At 38.2% G+C, this 19348-nt stretch overlaps 1 protein-coding gene across 2 annotated transcripts in view; it reads left to right on the plus strand.

Annotated features, from left to right (window-relative positions):
• SNTB2 (syntrophin beta 2) overlaps positions 1–19348 on the plus strand; it is a 73105-nt gene that overhangs the window by 26074 nt on the left and 27683 nt on the right. For both annotated transcript variants that reach the window (XM_005692471.3, XM_018062207.1), the window contains exon 2: positions 10511–10724. In XM_005692471.3, the coding sequence (XP_005692528.3) occupies positions 10511–10724 (214 nt within the window). The remainder of the gene's footprint in view (positions 1–10510; positions 10725–19348) is intronic.

Consider the following 19348-nt stretch of genomic DNA (forward strand, 5'->3'; position numbering starts at 1 on the left):
CTTTTGAAAAATAGCATTCTTGACTCGTGCGTTTTGTTTAGTTTTGTCTTGGCTGGGGCTTTCCAGCCGCTTTTCCGCGCTGCGGCCCGCCGCCCCACCACCCAACGCTGCCACACCCATGGCGGGGATGGAGACTGTGGCTCTGACTGTTCTGGCGCCTCTGTGCTGCTGCCGGCTCAGAGCACCATGTGCTGTCAGTGTGGGCAGGCTAGTGAGTTAAATATTGATCCCTGGTTGTTATTATTAAAGTCTTGTGTCTAATACAGAAAAAGTGAATTACCACAGGATGAAAGGACTCTGACCTGAGTTTTTAAAATATGCTAATAGAAAGGTCATTGTAAAGTACACACCCTTCTGCAAGGTGTTAGCCAGCTCTTTTTTCTTTTTTTTCCCCTTATTCTTGAAACATGAATTGAAATGCTCACTTGCTTACACACACGGTGAGATTATCCTGTTAATCTTAGATAAGACCTGGTTACTCCACTTTTTAACTGTATAGAGCCAGTGAGCAAGTTTGAGTGCTGACTCATTTGTACTGGTGGCTGATGGATTTATACAGTGTTTTATGACTTTCCACTATCTCAAAAGCCAAACTGAAAGCTGAGGACATATTCAGGAAAAGATGACATGGGTTTTTAGCCGTGGCTTTGCCACAGACTGCAGCTTGGAAGAAGTTTTCTAAATTTCTTTGAGCCTCCTTTTTCTTAGAGTTTCAGTTTAGCATGCTTAAAAATGAACAGTTTGTACAAATGATCACTGAGGTCTCCTCTAGCTCTGCAGTTATGTAAATTATTTAGATTAGTATTTGTGCACAGGACACTCTGGACGGCTGTGTGTGTGTGTGTGTGTGTGTGTGTGTGTAAGAAGTCAAAACATAATGCACATGAAATTGATAGCTATTTCATTCATCTCTAAATATGATCATTTATTTAGGCTGTATTGACTATAGCTCTATAATTCAAGGGTACATACTACACTCTACACTTGTGGCTCTTTCTCCTTTCCTAGAATAATCTCTGGGAGAGAGGTGGATTTAGAATGCATGAAGATAAACATAATCTCAAGATAAGCACTCTTACTGATTATAGGAAGCTAATATTAACACAAATTGACTGTCAGTTGCAAGGGCAAACTCTCACATAACCAAAGAGTGTCTAATATTACTATGTATTATAGTAATGCACTATAATATTACCTAGTATTATTTGACAGGAACGCTTGGCATGAAATTTTGGAATTACATGTAGATGCCTTTAGAATGAAAAGGGCTTCCCTGGTGGCTCAGCTGGTAAAGAATCTGCCTGCAGTGCAGGAGACCCGGGTTCGATCCCTGGAGAAGGGAATGGCCTCTAGAATGACCCTGTTCTTTGGTTTTGTCATGAGTCTGACCTCTCAAATTTACTCTGACTTGTTAAGAATAAGTAAAACTAAAAGTGAGTGGAGGGAAATGCAAAGTGGTATTTGGTCAAAGGGTACAAACTTCCAGTTGTAAGATGAATAAGTTCTGGGGATCTGATGTTCAATCTGATGATTATAGTTAACAAAACTGTCTTATATACTTGGAGTTGCAAAGAGAATAGATCTGAATGTTCTCACCACACTAAAATTGTAATTATGTAAAGTAATAGATGTGTTAACTAACCTTATTGTGGGAATCAATTTTGAACCATTTGAATCATTTTGTAAAATATCTATCAATTTGAATTTGTGTCACATTTTATCATGAACAAATGGACCTTGTGTATTTTTTGAGCAAGAATACTACAGAAGTGATATATCCTTCTCAGTATATATGGGAGGGTAGTGGGCGTGATGTCAATATGTCTTAATACTAGTAAAGTAAACCTTTATAACTGTCGAATCTCTCCACATAAAGTTACCATTTCCCCCTTTGTAATTAATAAATATCTTGGTGAAGACTGAAAGTATCCTATTACTGTTTGAGCTTTCACCCTTTATCCTTTAACCTTTTCACTAATTGTAGTGTTCATTACTGGTTTGGTGAACAACAGTTATTAGTGTAGTGTCCTAATGATGATTTTCTTTTTTTTCTCATTCCTTTAACACTTGTTAATTGGAATTCCTCTTCTTCTCCTTCTGCTTCTTTGCTGCACCACATGGCTTGTGAAATCTTAATTTTCAGACCAGGGACTGAACCTGGGCCCTCTGTCGTAAGAATGGACCTAAGCAGTGGATGGACCATGAGGGAATTCTCTAATTGAAATTCTTTAAGAGCTATCCCTTATCCCTCATTTATTTATTTATTCAATTATTTATATCTGTGTGGACTCATGGATATTTATAACCCCATACCACTGTTATTTATTTTGATGCTTAAATTGTTCCAGCTTTTTGAAAATTACCCTTTAATTTAAAAAGTTAATAAAACGAATTATAAGTGAAAGCCGTTATTTGTTGTGGATTGACCAGTATATGGCATTGTAGCTTAAATTCACTACAGTAGTTGAAGTCTGTGCACTCTGACAATTCTCGGTCTACCACAGCTGAACTCCTCAGTCATGTGTTATATAAGAAGGAGGGGAAAAAAAGGAGGAGGAGGAAAAGAAAATGAACACATCTTTGTCTTTTCTCCTCTTCCTGAACTCAGTTAATTCTGCCAGTTTGGTCAGAAAATCCCTCGTGACAACAAAAGCTTGGCAGTTACTAATAGCAGTTCTTTTGTACAATTAAAAAAATTGTGAAATGCTTAAAGAGATGGAAACTTGGATGGCATTCTTGTTCCCCAGTGGTAACTGACTGGATGTTCAGGATGGAATGCTTGCTGACCCCTTGAGCACAGCTATTGTGCTGGGTTAATACTGTGTTTCCGTCTATAGTTTATCACTTGGAGTGCCTATCTAAAACAAACCATCCGGTGTGTCCAGCTAGTCCAGGACATCCACTTTGCAACGGATAAGGATTTCCTTGTGCTTAAACTGCTAGGTCTTTTTTTTCTGGTCTAGTAGAAAAACATTACTTTATTAGTGTTTTTATTAAATATTTTTCAGTTATTTAATTCTGTTTGCTGTTGTTATATCCAATTTTGTGTAACATTTTATTTCTACTTCTTTAACAGCATTCATCATATAGTACCTTTTCTTATTTCTCCTTTATTAATTGGTCTTTTGGGGGGGCGGGTTATGTATCTTTCTTTTCCTTTTCAACTAAAAAGCTTGAGGTCAGAGTGTATATTAAACATTTTAAATAACCTACATGCTTTGTACATAGAGTTCATTGATGTTGAAAAGGGGGAAACATTACAATCTTTTTTTTTTAATAGTAAAAATTGTCTCCTATCATTTATGTTGGTGGTTTAGTCGCTGTTGTGTCCGACTCTTGTGATCCCGTGGACTGTAGCCTGCCAGGCTCCCCTGTCCATGGGATTCTCCAGACGAGAACACTGGAGTGGGTTGCCATTTCCTTCTCCAGAGGATCTTCCCGACCCAGGAATCGAACCCGCGTCTCCTGAATCGCAGGCAGATTCTTTACCAACTGGGCTATGAGGGAAATACTATCATTTATGTTAGTGAAAGTGAACGTTGCTCAGTCTTGTCCTACTCTTTTCGACCCCATAGACTATATAGTCCATGGAATTCTCCAGGCCAGAATACTGGAGTGGGCAGCCTTTCCCTTCACCAGGGGATCTTCGCAACCCAGGGATTGAACCCAGGTCTCCCACATTGCAGGCGGATTCTTTACCGGCTGAGCCACAAGGGAAGCCCAAGAATACTGGAGTGGGTAGCCTATCCCTTCTCCAGCAGATCTTCCCGACCCAGGAATCAACCCAGGGTCTCCTGCATTGCAGGCGGATTCTTTACCAACTGAGCTATGAGGGAAGCTCATTCATGTTAGGAGTAGATAAAAGCATATATCTTGGGTTTGTGAGACAAGGGCTTTCTTATAGAAGTATGTTTTAAACCATTATTGACTCCCTATAATATTATATTATTTTATCACTTCAAGAATAAACTGCTCATCCATAAACCATGTGTCTAAGTAGATAATAGTTTATTAAGTTGAATTTTGTTCTAATGGCTTATGTTTTCTAATAACAAATTCAGTTGACAAGAACCTCAACAAAGATCATTCATATGCATTTTGTGTGATAACCTTCAGTCTGTGGAGTGACCAGTTTCCACATAATCAAAAAGAAGATGACAGTGTTGAACATGGACGCTTTATTCAAATATTTGCAAACATCCTTAATCTAGAGCTATTAGCAGCAGTTTTTAACTGGATTTTACCACCCATGCCATAAATATTTCTCATGTTTTCCCCAGGATAGGGAAATTAGGACTAAATATATCTATATTTGTGACAGAATTTTTCATAGTTTATCCAGACAATATTTGTGGTTCATCTATATGTTCATGATCCCTGTTGTGAACACTTTATCAATATACTGCCAAATTTTGACCACTGTATTACATTCATTTGTACTAAAACTAAGTACACATATTGTTACAGTGATGTCATATGGATTGGCGTAAAACTTGCTCTGAAAGGTTGGAAGCAAGTGTGATGTCAAGCCAGAGTCACAAAAAGATCGTGTATGTGTTATGAAAGTACATGAATTTCACCTCATGAATGTGCAAGAGAATGTATTCAGGACCTTAAGTAGTCCTGCACAGACAGCAACACAATTCTGAGGAGTGACTAAAAAGAGTGAAGAACCATGGACAGATAAACCCTATAGAAGTGACGTGTTGCAATTATTGTTGACTTTTGTAGTCTTGGCTTTTAATCCCTTCAGTGACCCTTGGTCAAATGGAAAAGATGAGCAAAACAGAAACTGTGACATATGTTATTGTTGTTCATTTGCTAAATTGTGTCCAACTCTTTGTGACCCCATGGACTGCAACATGCCAGGCTTCCCTGTCCTTCACTGTCTCCTGGAATTTGCTCAGATTCATGTCCATTGAGTTGGTGATGTCATCCAATGATCTCATCCTCTGCGGCCCCCTTCTCCTTTTGCCTTCAGTCTTGCCCAGCATCAGGGTCTTTTCCAGTGAATCAGCTCTCCATGACAGGTGGCCAAAGAATTTGAGCTTCAGCATCAGTCCTTCCAAAGAATATTCAGGGTCGATTTCCTTTAGGATTGACTGGTTTGATCTTGCAGTCCACCAAGATTTTGCATGATCTTCTGAGCCCCTGAGACTTTGGGGCTTAGCCTTCTTTATGGTCCCACTCTCACATCCGTACATGACTACTGGAAAAACCAGCTTTGACTATATGGACCTTTGTCAGCAAAGTGATGCCTCTGCTTTTTAATATGCTGTCTAGGTTTGTCATAGCTTTCCTTCCAAGGAGCAAGCAGCTTTTAATTTCATGGCTGCAGTCACCACCCACAGTGTAAAATTAACCCAGGAAAATAGTTAATCTTACTTAATCCTCTCAGTTATTCAGGATAGTTGGTATTAAAGTTAATATTAGAGTTTTGTGGACTAGAAATTGAAATTGAAAAGTTGAATTATTTGTCCAAATCAGGAAGTTTATAATTGACAGAACTGAAATTCAAATATGGTCTGTTCAATTTCATATCTTAGCCTCTACCTACTTTGTCCAGAGTATATTGTATTAATTGCACACCCAAATACACAGTGATATTCATTGTGTGCTCAAGCACAGGCATGGGCACTTTTCTTCCATTTCTCATTCAACCGCCATAGCCATTTGAAGTTGGTATTTAATGTTTTACAAATGTGGAAACTGAGGCTTAGACAAGAAAATTATGTGCTTCAGACCTCTCAAAAGATAAATGGTAATATCAAGGCTTGTACTGAATTTCATTTGACTGAAATTTGTTGCTCTGTTTTTATACTTCAGTGACTTTACAAAAATTATCCAAAGAGCATCAACTGTAGGTTAGCAAATGCATTGGAGGATGTGAGATACAGACGTACAACAACTGCATGCTGATACTCCATTGTTCTTTCAGCATTTATGGAACAATCACTTTTCCCCATTGTTGTTGTCTCTGCCCTTGAATCTTTTTCTGAAATTGCTTTCTAATCCGTGTTTTTCTTTGTTATTTGATGGCATGTATTAAGTTGCTCAGTTGTGTCCGACTCTTTGTGACCCCATGGACTACAGTCCATGGAATCCTCTAGGCCAAAATACTGGAGTGGGTAGCCTTTCCCTTCTCCAGGGGATCTTCCCATCCCGGGAATCGAACCCAGGTCTCCCACATTGCAGGGCGTTTCAGCTAAACCACAAGGGAACCCCAGAATTAACTTTAGTATTATTTATTTAATAGAACACATGCTTATTTAAAAGTTCAAGCATTGTAGAAATAACTTTCAATAGAAGAAATCACTATAATTACAATACAGATATAACCATTATTAGCAAATGGCATATTTTCTTGAGTACTTTATGAACATACTAATTATATATAATTTTTTAAAACATGAAAGCTTTTATTTTTCTTTTGAGAACTTACTATTTTCACCTAGTAACTCTGATATACCCTGAGTTTTGCCTTTGGTTTTATAGTGTTTGAGTCATTTTACATCGTTTTTAAAAATCTGATAAGATTAATTAATTAAAAAACAAAACTAGCCTCTACTTTCGTATTTTAGCAGGAGATTAAGAAGCAATATACATTTGTTATAAACAGAAAGGAAGAATTGGAGATTCTGTGATAATAAATGACCTACTGCATAAAAAAAGGAAGCAATATAAATTATTCCTAAGCAGCCTTATGCAAAATGCCTTTCTTGTTGCCTCTGCTTTAGTGAAAATAAAAGTCTTTATCTTTCCATTTTTTCTAATGCTATAGGTGGTCAAGACTTTCTTACAGTTGTCAACAGTCCTCTGCTTTCTATTTTTAAAATATTTATTTATTTATCTATTTTATTTATTTGACTGTGCCGGGTCTTAGTTGCAGCATGCAGGATCTTTAGCTGTGGCCTGTGTGATCTAGTTTCCCAACCAGGGATGGAACCTGGGCCCCTGCATGGGGAGTGTGGCGTCCTAGCCACTGGACCAAAAGGAAGTCCCTGCTTTCGTATGTTTTGAAGTAAGCAAGAAGGGAATGACACAGATAGGAGCATTATTTCACATAAAGCAGTACTTCTTTTTAGGGGAGGGAGAAGTACTAAGAGTAGAATTGACCTATAAAAACAGAGATATGTCACAGAAAATAAACATAAATGTCAACACCAAAAAGAAAAGAAAAATATGTAACTTGAAGTAATTTTTCAAATGCACAGTGTTTTCTGGTTGTGCATGAGTTATATAAAGGATTTTCAATAAACATCTACTTACTGTTTAGCAGTTTCCACAAGGAAATTTGCTGGTAGCTGTATTCCTTACAAAAACATTTAAAAATGCAAACCTAAGATGTTTAAAACATTTTTTGTGAAAAAATGAAAAGCTTGCATATACTTTTGCAGTTTGAAGAAACATTCCAAAGAAAATCACTTTTTAAATTCATTTTTTAAATATTTACTTTATAAATGACCCACAGTGGGTTTTACCATATAAGATTAGTAGTTGAAGAATACTACCAAGGAGAAATTATACAGAAGCAGTCCAAATACCCAAATTATTTCAACCATTTGTTCTATGTTTATATATATAAAAGCATGAAAGCTAATACTTTTGAATAAAAGTAATAGATAGCCATGTTAGAATTTAATTGAGGCCTAAAAAATATCCTTTTTTGCCAGTTTGCATAAATTTATTATAAAAGGCCATAATTTTAAAATCCTAAAATTTTAATTGTTGGGGATGAATTTAGAGCTACCTTATTTCTGGTTTGTTTGGATTTATTCCACTGTAGCTTAGAGGTTTGAAAGGAAATTTGAGTTCTCCTTCGTCATCTCAGTAGTAATTTGAGATCCTCAGAAAGGATTTTTCTCCTACTTCTGTGGACTTGGACAGGCCTTGGAGTGAAATGGAGTAGGAAGATGGGTGCTGTGCTTATTTGCTCAGTCGTGTCCGACTCTTTGTGACCCCATGAGCTGTAGCTTGCCAGGCTCCTCTGTCCATGGGATTCTCCAGGCAAGAATACTGGAGTGGGTTGCCATTTCCTTCTCCAGGGAATCGTCCCAACCCAGGTTATCGAACCCAGGTCTCCTGCATTGCAGGCAGATTATTCACCCTCTGAGCCACCAGGGAAGCCCAGGAAGATGGGTAATGAAATTAATTGAAAATCTCAGGACAAACACAAGCGATAGTTACTTTGTTTTAAAGCAGAACACTGAAATCACATAAGCCTGTGTACTGCTTCCCAGGTAAATTAGATATCTGTTTATGGTTCTCCAGCTATTGTGGATGGCCAGTTAGATGGCGGTATGGGTGCCATTGTCATCAACTCAAGTAAAACTAATTGCTTCTTTAATAAGGCCATGCAGTAGGCTGTGTTTATGTCTGTTTCATTTAAATGTGTATAGTAATAAGCTCATTGATGCTCTGTGATCAAGTGAACATCTGAGTATGTCATAAAAGGGGGCTTTTCTAACACTATAGTATTTAAGAATAGTCATTAAGAATGTCTTTAATTTCTCCCAGTTGGGAGCCCAAAAGTTAGTATACTGCTTTAAATGTTTAAAAAGTAAATCTCTGCCATTAGCAGTGCCTGGAAACTTTAAGAATTTCTGCCAAAGTTGTTGTGATCTTATTCTCTCTTGAAAGCCCGGAGCTAAACTAATGCTTGTGTTCAAGTGCCCCAGTCAGCTGCTCAAGGCATATACTAGGCGCACTCTTGCTCATTTTTTAGGGTGGTAAAGTCTCCTTGGTGACCTGAAGCAGTTAACTCTTACTCTCTCCACCTAGAAAATACCCGCATTATAACTAGACATAGAAAGCACCCACATAAACACACATAAATCTTTCTAAATATTGACATTAGTAGTATTGTATCTCCTAGAAGTACATTTAAATTTAGCAGATCTTGTTCAATAACTTATAAGAAAATAATTTTGCCTCTTCTACTGATGGCTGTTAATTTTTTTTAACTTTTCTAGCTTTTTAATTTAGAGAAGAAGAAAGGCACCTACTGTTGATTGAAGGTTTATTATATGCCTAGAATTTTTTTACCTGCTTGCAACTAACAAACACACATAAGTACAATCTATTAGTAAAATTTCGAAGGCTTGTAAAGCTTGTAATGCTATAAAATATTAATACTAGCTATTATGACATTGATAAGCATTGGTAATGACCGTATCTTTCTAGTTTTCCAGTTCCCTTGATACTACTCTAATGACCTTCCACAGTGTAATTTGAGAGGAGGTAAATGCCTGAAGTAACATCTATTGATGTTAGCAGAGGAAATGGTGACTGATTTATCTATATTCAACTATTTATTGACATTTTAATGCTTTTAAGATTTTAATAATGTTCACTTTATCTAGTTTTTGAAATAAGAACACCATGCCTCAAATGACAGTAGTCGCCAGTCATAAAGGAGGTAAAAGAAGTGTACATCTTAAAAGTGAACTTAAAAAGGAGAATGTTTTCTTTTGATTAAAAGCCGTATCTTAATTTGGGACTACCATTGGTAGAAAAACCCTTTAATACCATTAATAGAAAGCTACCATTAATAGGAAAACAAGTGCCATATCTTTGTACTTGTTTTTCAAAGCTATGATGGTTTGTTTTCATAACTGTCTCCCTTACTAGACTGGGCATTCCTGAGGGCAGAATCCATGCCTAAGCTGCTCTTGTATTCTCAGTAGCTAGCCTAATGCCTGATACTTGGAAGGTAGCTACAAATTTTGATTGGGTTGAGTCTAATTGAAGTAGAGATACCTAGCCTGGAGGAGAGAGAGATAATCTTGAACTTCAGATGTCTGAAGGGCCCTCATATAGAAGAGATTAAGTTTGTTCTGTATGGCCTCTGTAGACAGCAAACCAATGAGTGAAAGTTTCAAGTTTCTAAATGCTAAAGTTGTTTAAAGCTAGATGGGGCTGTCTCAGGAAATAATGAGTCTATCTCCAGATTCATTCGTGTTGTCCAGCTACTGAGATAATTCAAGTATTTAATTGTTCATTTTTTCCCTTTACTCGTGTATTCAAACATTTACTGAACAGGCACTGGTCTGAATGTTGGACATCAAGATTGAATAAACCATAAACCCTGCCTTTGGGGAACTTGGAGCCAGCAGGGGAACTGAAGTATTATTAACAAAGGATTACAACCCGGGGTGCTTAGAAGTTATTACAGAGGAGTGAGTAATGGCAATACCCTGGAGAGAGTAAACAGGATAGGCTGCTGAGGAGGTGAGTTGACCAGGCAGGCAAAGGGAGAAGGGAGTCCTAAGAAGAAACCGTATGCAAAGTCTCAGAATCCGGTTTTTAAAATAGAGTGGTGGCGTATCATTTGGATTACCTGTGCTCTTAAAGCACCCTCTAATCCTAAGATTCTGTGTGTGGGCTCTTTAACTTTGTGTTTTTTTTTTTTTTTTTCACTTCATGCCAGATAGTTCCTGTATGTATATATTTCAGTTATTTTTCATAGGAAGTAAAAATACTGACCTTCTTCTTTGACTTTTGTTCATAGTTAAATTCATCCGAGAAGTAACGCCATATATCAAGAAGCCATCATTGGTGTCAGATCTGCCCTGGGAAGGTGCCGCTCCCCAGTCACCCAGCTTTAGTGGCAGTGAGGACTCTGGTTCTCCAAAACACCAGAACAGCACCAAGGACAGGAAGGTCATCCCGCTCAAAATGTGCTTTGCTGCTAGAAACTTAAGCATGCCGGACCTGGAGAACAGGTGAGCTGTACCTAAGGAGAACATCCTACTCACAGCTTTGCAAACTTAAATGGATATATTATAATACTGCTTTTGCATATTTTATACAGTATTATGGCTGTTGACTAAATTAGGTAAAGTAAAACATCAATCTGAGATGAAAGGCTCATTTCTGGGCTTCCATGTTTAAATTACTTCACACATATATGTGCACTGCTGTTGTTCAGCTTCTCAGTCTTGTCTGACTCTTTGCGGCCCTCTGGACTGCAGCACGCCAGGCTTCCCAGTCCTTCGCCATCTCCTGGAGTTTGCTTAAACCCGTGTCCATTGAGTCGGTGATGCTATCCAACCATCTCATCCTCTGTCGTCCCCTTCTCCTCCTGCCTTCAATCTTTCCCAGCATCAGAGTCTTTCCTAATGAGCTGGCTCTTTGCATCAGGTGGCCAAACAATTTTGGACCAACACACAAGAAACTTAATGATGGTTATCCCTGGGGAGTGAAGTGGGATTAGAAGGTAGAAGGAAAGAAGAGGCCTTTACTTTTCATTTTATACCTTTATGGAGTGTTAATATTACTCCTTCATTGTGATTATGACTTAATAACTGAAAAAAATCTTGTTCAAGAAACTTCTAAAAATATCTCCATAGAAGAAAATTCCTTATACTATGGATAGTGTAAAGAATCAGAGATCTTCATTATAGATCAGGTTGCATCAACTACTATCACTCTTGCAAGTTAGCTTCTCTTGACCTCAGTTTCCTCATTTGTAAAATGAGAGCATTGGATTGAATAATTTCTAATGTCCCTCTTAGTTCTATCACCATTTGGTTTCTATGATTTTGTCTTCATTAATGCCATGAAGTGGTACCATTAAACTTAGTGTTAGAATAGACATTAAGGGAAAAAGAAAGATAACGATAGTTGGGAAGATCCCCTGGAGAAGGAAATGGCAACCCACTCCCAAATTCTTGCCTGGAGAATGCCATGGACAGAGGAGCCTGGTGGGCTATAGTCCATGGGGTCACAAAGAGTCAGACACAACTGAGTGACTAACTTTCGCTTTCACAAGGACAAACTTTATAATTTACTTTGACTTTTATGGTCTCCTCTGATCTGATTGCATAGCCAGGTGCCTACTCAGGATGGGATGGTTCACAGAAGACAACCAGAAACTGAATGACCTTGAGCATTTTATGCCATAGGGACATAGAAGCTCCTGCTCTGTAGTATATTGTGTGTGTGCCGGAAACAGCTGAGTTCTGCAATCACACAGGCCTTAGTTTGAGTCCCAACTAGGTCGCTTGCTCCAAGGAGGGCTCTGAGCAAGTTCCTGCACCTCTGTAAACCTTCATGTTCTCATTGATTAAGAAAAAAGGCTTAACTGTGCAGATTAAATGAGATAACCACATACAGCCCTTTGCATAGAGTCAAACACATATCAGGATCATAAGAAATAGTAGCTTAAAAAGTCTTAACGGCTAACTTTAACTTTGTGTTTGTGCGTTGCAAGCAAATTCTTTATGTCTGAGCCACCGGGGAATCCTATATATACACCTCATACAGACATACACACATACACGTTTTGTTTGGCCTTGCTTTGTGGCTTGTGGGATCTTAGTACCTGAGTCTACAGAGGTAAAAGCATGGAGTCCTAACCACTGGCTGCTGCTGCTGCTAAGTCGCGTTAGTCGCGTCCAACTCTATGTGACCCTATAGACTGCAGCCCACCAGGCTCCCCTGTCCCTGGGATTCTCCAGGCAAGAACACTGGAGTGGGTTGCCATTTCCCTCTCCAGTGCATGAAAGTGAAAAGTGAAAGTGAAGTCGCTCAGTTGTGTCTGACTCTTGGTGACCCCATGGACTGCAGCCTACCAGGCTCCTCCATCCATGGGATTTTCCAGGCAAGAGTACTGGAGTGGGGTGCCATTGCCTTCTCTGCCTAACCGCTGGACCACCAGTGAATTCTCATATATACATATTTTGAAAATTACATTCTGATATGTTTGTATTGTTTTTATTTACTTTCTTTTAAAAGTTCAAGACATAAAAATTACTTTGTGTTACATACAGGCATACAGGTTTATTTGTGGAAGATTATATATATATTGGATCATATATAAATACAAAACAGCTTGATCTTTGAAGAAATGCTATGTTTATTTTTTATATACAGTAAGAATCTAATTTGTAAAGTGAATAATCACCTCTTAAATCCAAATTAAGTTTTTTTTCTCAATTGAGTTAGATTTATAAAGAGACTTTGATCATGGACTTAAAAAAAAGTAAATAGTAAGGACTAGAGTAGAGTTATAACGTGACTAAAGAACAAATACCCACTAAATTTGTCAACTGATTGTCAGGCTGAGAAAAGTATTCAGGCTATGTCCCTCCATTATAAATCCTTTCTGGAATGAGAATAGATTGTTGTCTTACTCCATTCAAGCTGCTGTTTAAAAAAAAAAGAAAAAAAAACATAAACTGGGTGGCTTATAAACAACAGAACTTTATTTTTCATGGTTAGGGGAAAGGAGGGAAGTCCAAGATCAAGGCACTGGCAGACTTAGTGTCTGGTGAAGGCCCGCTTCCAGTGGTCATTTCCTTGCCATGTCTGCAATGGCAGAGAAGGCTAGAGAGCTCTCTGGGGTCTCTCTCACAGGAGAGTACTAGTCCCATCTGTGAGGGCTCTGCCCTCATGATCTAATTGCCTGCCAGAGGCCCCATTTGCTAATCTTGTCATATTTGGGTTAGAATTTTAACATATGGATTTGAGGCAGAGACACAAACATTTAGTCTATAGCACTTGGAGTGCTGCTGCTATATCTGAGTATTGTAAGAAAAGAAAAAGTATTACACAGTTTCTGTAGGATACTGGAGTTGTGGGAGTGAGGAAAGAAGGAAGGAGGAAGATGAAATGACTTGGCTCTATTGCTGAAAGCTGTGCTAGTTTACCATCCACGAAGACGTCTTTCAGAGCTCAATAATCTTGACCTTTATTGAAACTTGGGGCTGCATTCTCTTTAGCACATATGCTAAAGATATTTGATCAATGGTCAAAGTTGAAATAGATTTTTAGAACCAAATGGAGAGGGCAGTTTGGGCTACAAGAGTGTATCAGACACCATGCTCTTTAGTAAGACCATTGATTGGTCTACTTGGCCAGAGTGTACTATACGAGGGAAGTTCTTAGAAGAGTCAGGCTGTTGCAGATTCTCAGGCTTAATTCTGCAAAGTAGTTCATTTCTGATGTTGCTTGAAATACCAAATTTGGGGACCTCCCTGGCAGTCCCGATGTTGACTCCATGCTCCCACTGCAGGAGGCGCAGTTTCAATCTTTGATCGGGGAACTAAGATCCAGTATGTCCCACAGTGCCGCTGGAAAAAGAAATACCAAATTTGCAAATGATCTGCTTTTTGTAAAATATAAATCAAAAGAGATTCAAAGTTATTCTTATGTCACTCTTACTTGCATTCCAAGCGTGCTTTCTAGAGAAAAAAGAAAAGCAGTAGAATTCCAGGTACCTGGAAAAATTACTTGTGACTTTGTTTATCCCCACAGGAATGCGGATCTTTATCCTATGTGTCTTGGTAAAAAAAAAAAAAAGTTCAGAACCATTGACTCATTAGACTGAAGTTAGGTTGATGGACTTTGACACTTCAGCCAAGCTATTTGTTTTCCATAAGCCATGGTTTCCTCCTGTAGAAAATGAAAGCTTATGTGAGGATTAAACAAAAGAATGATTATAAAATTGGCATAGAATGCTCTCAGTATATTATTATTATACCTGCTGCTGGTGTCCTTGTAACCTTAAATAAGTCCCTGAATTTCTCTGTCCTCCTATTTTTTTCCTTCCATAAAATGAACATAATACATGTTTAACTCGTTTTTTTAGAACTACTTCAAGAATAAATATGATAGTATCTATAAAATCGCTTCAAGCTCATTCATCCTTAAATTTATCTCTGCTCTGTCAAAGGGAATGTCATGACAGGTAACACAACTGCAATGTTTAAAGCCATGTAGAGAAACAGTTCATTTAGGAACAATAAAAATAAATTTTATCAGGACATCTGTCACCAAGATATTTATCACATTGTAGCCCTAATTTTTTCCCTAATGTTTTATTGTGAAAATCTTCAAACTTACAGCAAAGTTGAAATGATTTTACAGTCAGCACTCATTTCTCCACCACCTAGATTCTACCGTTAACATTTTGCTATGTTTGCTTTATCACAAATAGGCCCATTTAGCCATCCATCAGTCCATCTTATATTTTTGATTCGTTTCAAAGTAACTTGCATACATTACTATGCGTCCCTCTACTCAAACATGCATATAGAGTTCAGTGTTTTTGGTGTAACTTTTTTTTCTTTTGAGATAATATCGACGTACAATAAAATATACGAACCATAAGTTTTGACAGATGCATTCAATTGTGTGACCCAAGCCTGTCAAGATACAGAGTATTACTCTTACCCTGGGAGGTTTTCTTTTGCCCTCCCCAGTCAATTCCCTCTCCCACCATCCAAGGCTACTCCTGTTCTGACTTGCTGTCATATATTGGTTTCAATTATTCTAAAACTTCATAGAATTATAGTCATGTCATGTGTACTTTTTGTGATAGAATTATTTTACTCAGTGTGTGATTTTTTTAAATTTATTTTTTAATTGAAGTAAGATAGCTTTACAGTGTTGTGTTGGTTTCCAGTGTAACAGTCTCGAGCTTCATCCTTCTTGTTATGTGTAACAATAGTTCTTTCTCTTTATTGCTAAGTAGTAGCATATTTTATGGATATAACACAGTTTCACAGTTTCTTTATCAATTTTCCTATTGATGGTTACAATTCTTGTGGGCATACATTTTTAGTTCTTGTGGATAAGTTCTTAGGAGTGAAACTGCTGACTCAAAGGATAGGTGTATATTTACTTTTTTTAAAAAAACTGCGAGACTTTTTTCCAAAGTGGTTGTGCCGTCTGACATTCCTACCAGCCACATCCATACCAACACTGATAGTGTCAGTCTTTTTAACATTAACTGAGTGTGTAGTGGAATCTCTTTGTGGTTCATCCTTTGTGTTTATGTAAAGACTTCTTTGACAGGCGAGGAAAGCAGCCTTTATTTCCCCCCTCTGTTTCACTACATTGATTTAGTTTGACTATCTAGAGCTGGAAAAAAGTGCTGACTATCAGAATATATAAGTGAGGAGGGGGAAGAAATTTATTTGCTTTTTCCACCTCTCCTCTTTCAAGACATCACTAGATGCTTCTGATCGTTATAAGCAGTTCATTGTGGAAACTGAAAGCTAAATAAATAATGACAAACTCCAGGGAGAGAACATGAGCCTGTTCCTTAGCAAACAGCATTATGGGCAGTGCAGAGTTTATCGAGAACAAGGTGTTCTTAAAGCTGCTTTTCGGAAATGTAACTCTGTTATTGTTGAAGAGGTTCACAAGGTCTGGGTCATCTTCGCTTTGGCTGTTTTCCATGTAAAAGGTAAATTTTGGCTTTATGACATACAAAACAACACGATTATTAATTGAACATTATTATAAATTGAACTCATACTTTATGACAAAGACTCTTCTGAACAGAATAAGCAGGCTAGACTTAGACAGTCTTATGCTTCTGTGGACCTAACCATGATCTGATTCATCTGGTCAGAATGTAATTGCTTTTCTCAGGAAATCCTCAGTGGTTTGACTGGAGGCCAGACCTCTTCACACTGTAGCTGTCTCCTCCTCTCTCCTGTGGGCCCAAACAATGACTGGCAGACTGCCTCCAAACTCTTAGTAGTTTTCATTTGAATTTGTCTTTTAAAACAGCAGTCAACGTTAGGAAACACTTTGTTCCCTTTATCAGCTCCGGGGGCTGCTTCTTCAAAGGCAGACTTCTGGATCCTAGAATCATCAGTCCTGTTGTGGAGTTTGTGTTCTGAATTCTTCTAATTTAATTTCCTATTTTACAATCACATTTTAAGAAACACTGCAAATTTTCTCTTTTGATGAAAAGTTGGTGATTATGTCCTAGGGAACTGTTTTACTTCCTGTTTTCCCCTTTTTTAGCCTAGTGGTCCCATGATCTTCTGCTTAATCAGGTTAAGTTTATTTTATAACCGATATATTTTCCTTTCTTTCACTTATTAATAAGTAGGAACTTTAACATCTGAATTTTCAGAGTGTTAACTATGGCCAAGGACCTGTGTCTGAGGCTTTCCCAGGAAATGTATGAGGTCTGAAGGCTTTTTCAGAAGGTGAACGTTTTGTGCCCAGAGAAGGATGAGCTGATTCCTGCCTTTACTGTTAAGTAGGTCAGTAGGAGGAGTGAAAGAAATTTTTCGTCATGGTTTTGCGACTGAACTTTTAGCATGTGATTAAGGATGTTAAGCTGGTTACAGTGCCAAAGCAACCAGGTAGAAATGAACAGCCTCTGTAGAAAATGGTCGGCCCGGAAGAGGGTCTAAACTAAGGACATCCCTGGCTCTTGCGTTCAGTTTGGTGGGATGAGGGTGGCGGTCAGGCTCCTGCTGGATTGAGGGTGGGGCAGTCACTAGCTGCTGGGTGTGGGGAATGCTGAACCGGTCAGCTGGCCTCTCTATTTTAGCTGCGTGCTTTACTCCCACTTCCAGAGGTAACTGGCGCCTCCAATTCCTCAGCCTCTTCAGGATTCTGCAACGTGGACTGGCTCGGATTTGAGTCTCCCCTACTTTTCTTAGGTTTGCTAAATCATTTAACTGCTCTGTCTGCTTGCCAGCTTCCAAAATTTTGTTGTAGTCTCGCCTCTCATCTTCTCCCTGAGCTTGTAGGATTATGCTTTTTAAAAATTCCCTTTAAATTTGTAAATGACTCCTTAGATAAAATACCGAAAGCACAGTACATTAGAGAAAACTTCACAAGTTGAACTTTATTAACAATGAAAGCTTCTCCTGTGTAACAGACACTGTGTGCTAGGGTCCCCAGAGAAACAAACAATAGAATGGATAGATAGGTTTATTTACTCATTATAGGAATTAACTCATGCAGTTGTGGAGACAAAGTCCCATGGTCTGCAAGCTGGAGAAATAGAAAAGCCAGTCTTAAAATTCACCCCAAGTTCAAAGGCCCAAGAACCAGGAGCACCAGTGTTTGAGGGCTGGAGAAGATGAATGTCTCAACTTCAGACAAGAGCAAATTTGCCTCTCCTCTGCTTTTTTATTCTGTTTATGCCCTCGGTGAACTGGATGATGCCCAGCCACACTGGCGAGGACCATCTCCTTTGCTCATTCTACTGATGATGCTAATCTGTTGCAGAAACACCCTCACAGACACACCTGGAAATAATGTTTTACCAGCTACCTGGACATACCCTAGCCCAGTCAAGTTGACACATAAAATTAACCATCACACACTGTTAAGAGAACAAAGAGATAAGCTGAGGACTGGGAGAAAAATCTTTGTAAAATACACATGAAATAAAGGACTAACATCTGAAATATACAAGGAATTCTAAAACTCAGTAATAAGAAAACAACCCAGTTTTAAAATGGGCAACAGACACTTCACCAAAGAAGAAATAGAGATGACAAATTGGCAAATGAAAGGTATTAAAATCATATTCCATTAAGGAATTGTGAGTTAAAACAATAAAATGTCACTGTACACGTACTAGAATGGCCAGAATCCAGCGAACAGTACCACATGCTGGTAAAGATGTATAACACCAGGAAGGCTTATTCATCAATGAGGGGAATGCAGAATGATACAGCTACTTTGGAAGACAGTTTAGCAGTTTCTTGCAAAGCTAAACATAGTAGTCTTACCATGTGACCCCACAATTGTGCTCCTTAGTATTTACCCAAAGGAGTCAAAACCTTAGGTCCACACAGAAACCTACACATGAATGCTTTTATCATAATTGCCAAAATTTGAAAACAACCAAAAGGGCCTTCCATAGGTGAATGGATAAACAAACTATGGTTCCCCCAGACAGTGGAATATTATTCAGCCTTAAAAAGAAATAAGCTCTTAAGCCACAAAAGACATGGAAGAACCTTAAATGCATATTGCTAAGTGAGAAAGTTACATGCTGCAGGATTCCTAGATCAACAGCTGCCAGGAGTTCAGGTTCAGGGAGTGGGGGTAATGTGCTGTTTTAAATCACCCCATAACAAGTGTATAATTGTTTTTTTTAGAGAATATAATCATTTTTTAGCCAAGAAATATCAATATTTATGTTAAGGACCATGACAGCAACAACTGATATAGTGAAAAATAACATTAGAAAGAAAAAAAATTATAAAATAGTATAGAAAACTAAATAAAGGTCAATGTGAATATTAAGCTATTTGTCAGAAATCTCTTTCCTTCTCTCTACTTTTTCTGGGCTTTTTGGATGGAGGAGTTCCTCCTGCCTAGGAGTGTGTGTCCTGCTGGTGACTCAGCAGGTAGTCTCATCCTTTTTGGGTCCAATTAAATCTCCCTAGGCCATTTCTCTATTGCAATCCATCTTACATCCCACCATGAAATTATTTTTTAGCTTATTATTTTTAATTGTGATAAAATACACATAACATAAGATTTACCATCATAAGTATTTTTCTGGAGGAGCAAATGGCAATTCATTCCTGTGTTCTTGCCTGGGAAATCCCATGGACAGAGGAGCCTGGTGGGC

This window comes from Capra hircus, chromosome 18 (assembly GCF_001704415.2).
Source record: "Capra hircus breed San Clemente chromosome 18, ASM170441v1, whole genome shotgun sequence".
Lineage (NCBI taxonomy): Eukaryota > Metazoa > Chordata > Mammalia > Artiodactyla > Bovidae > Capra > Capra hircus.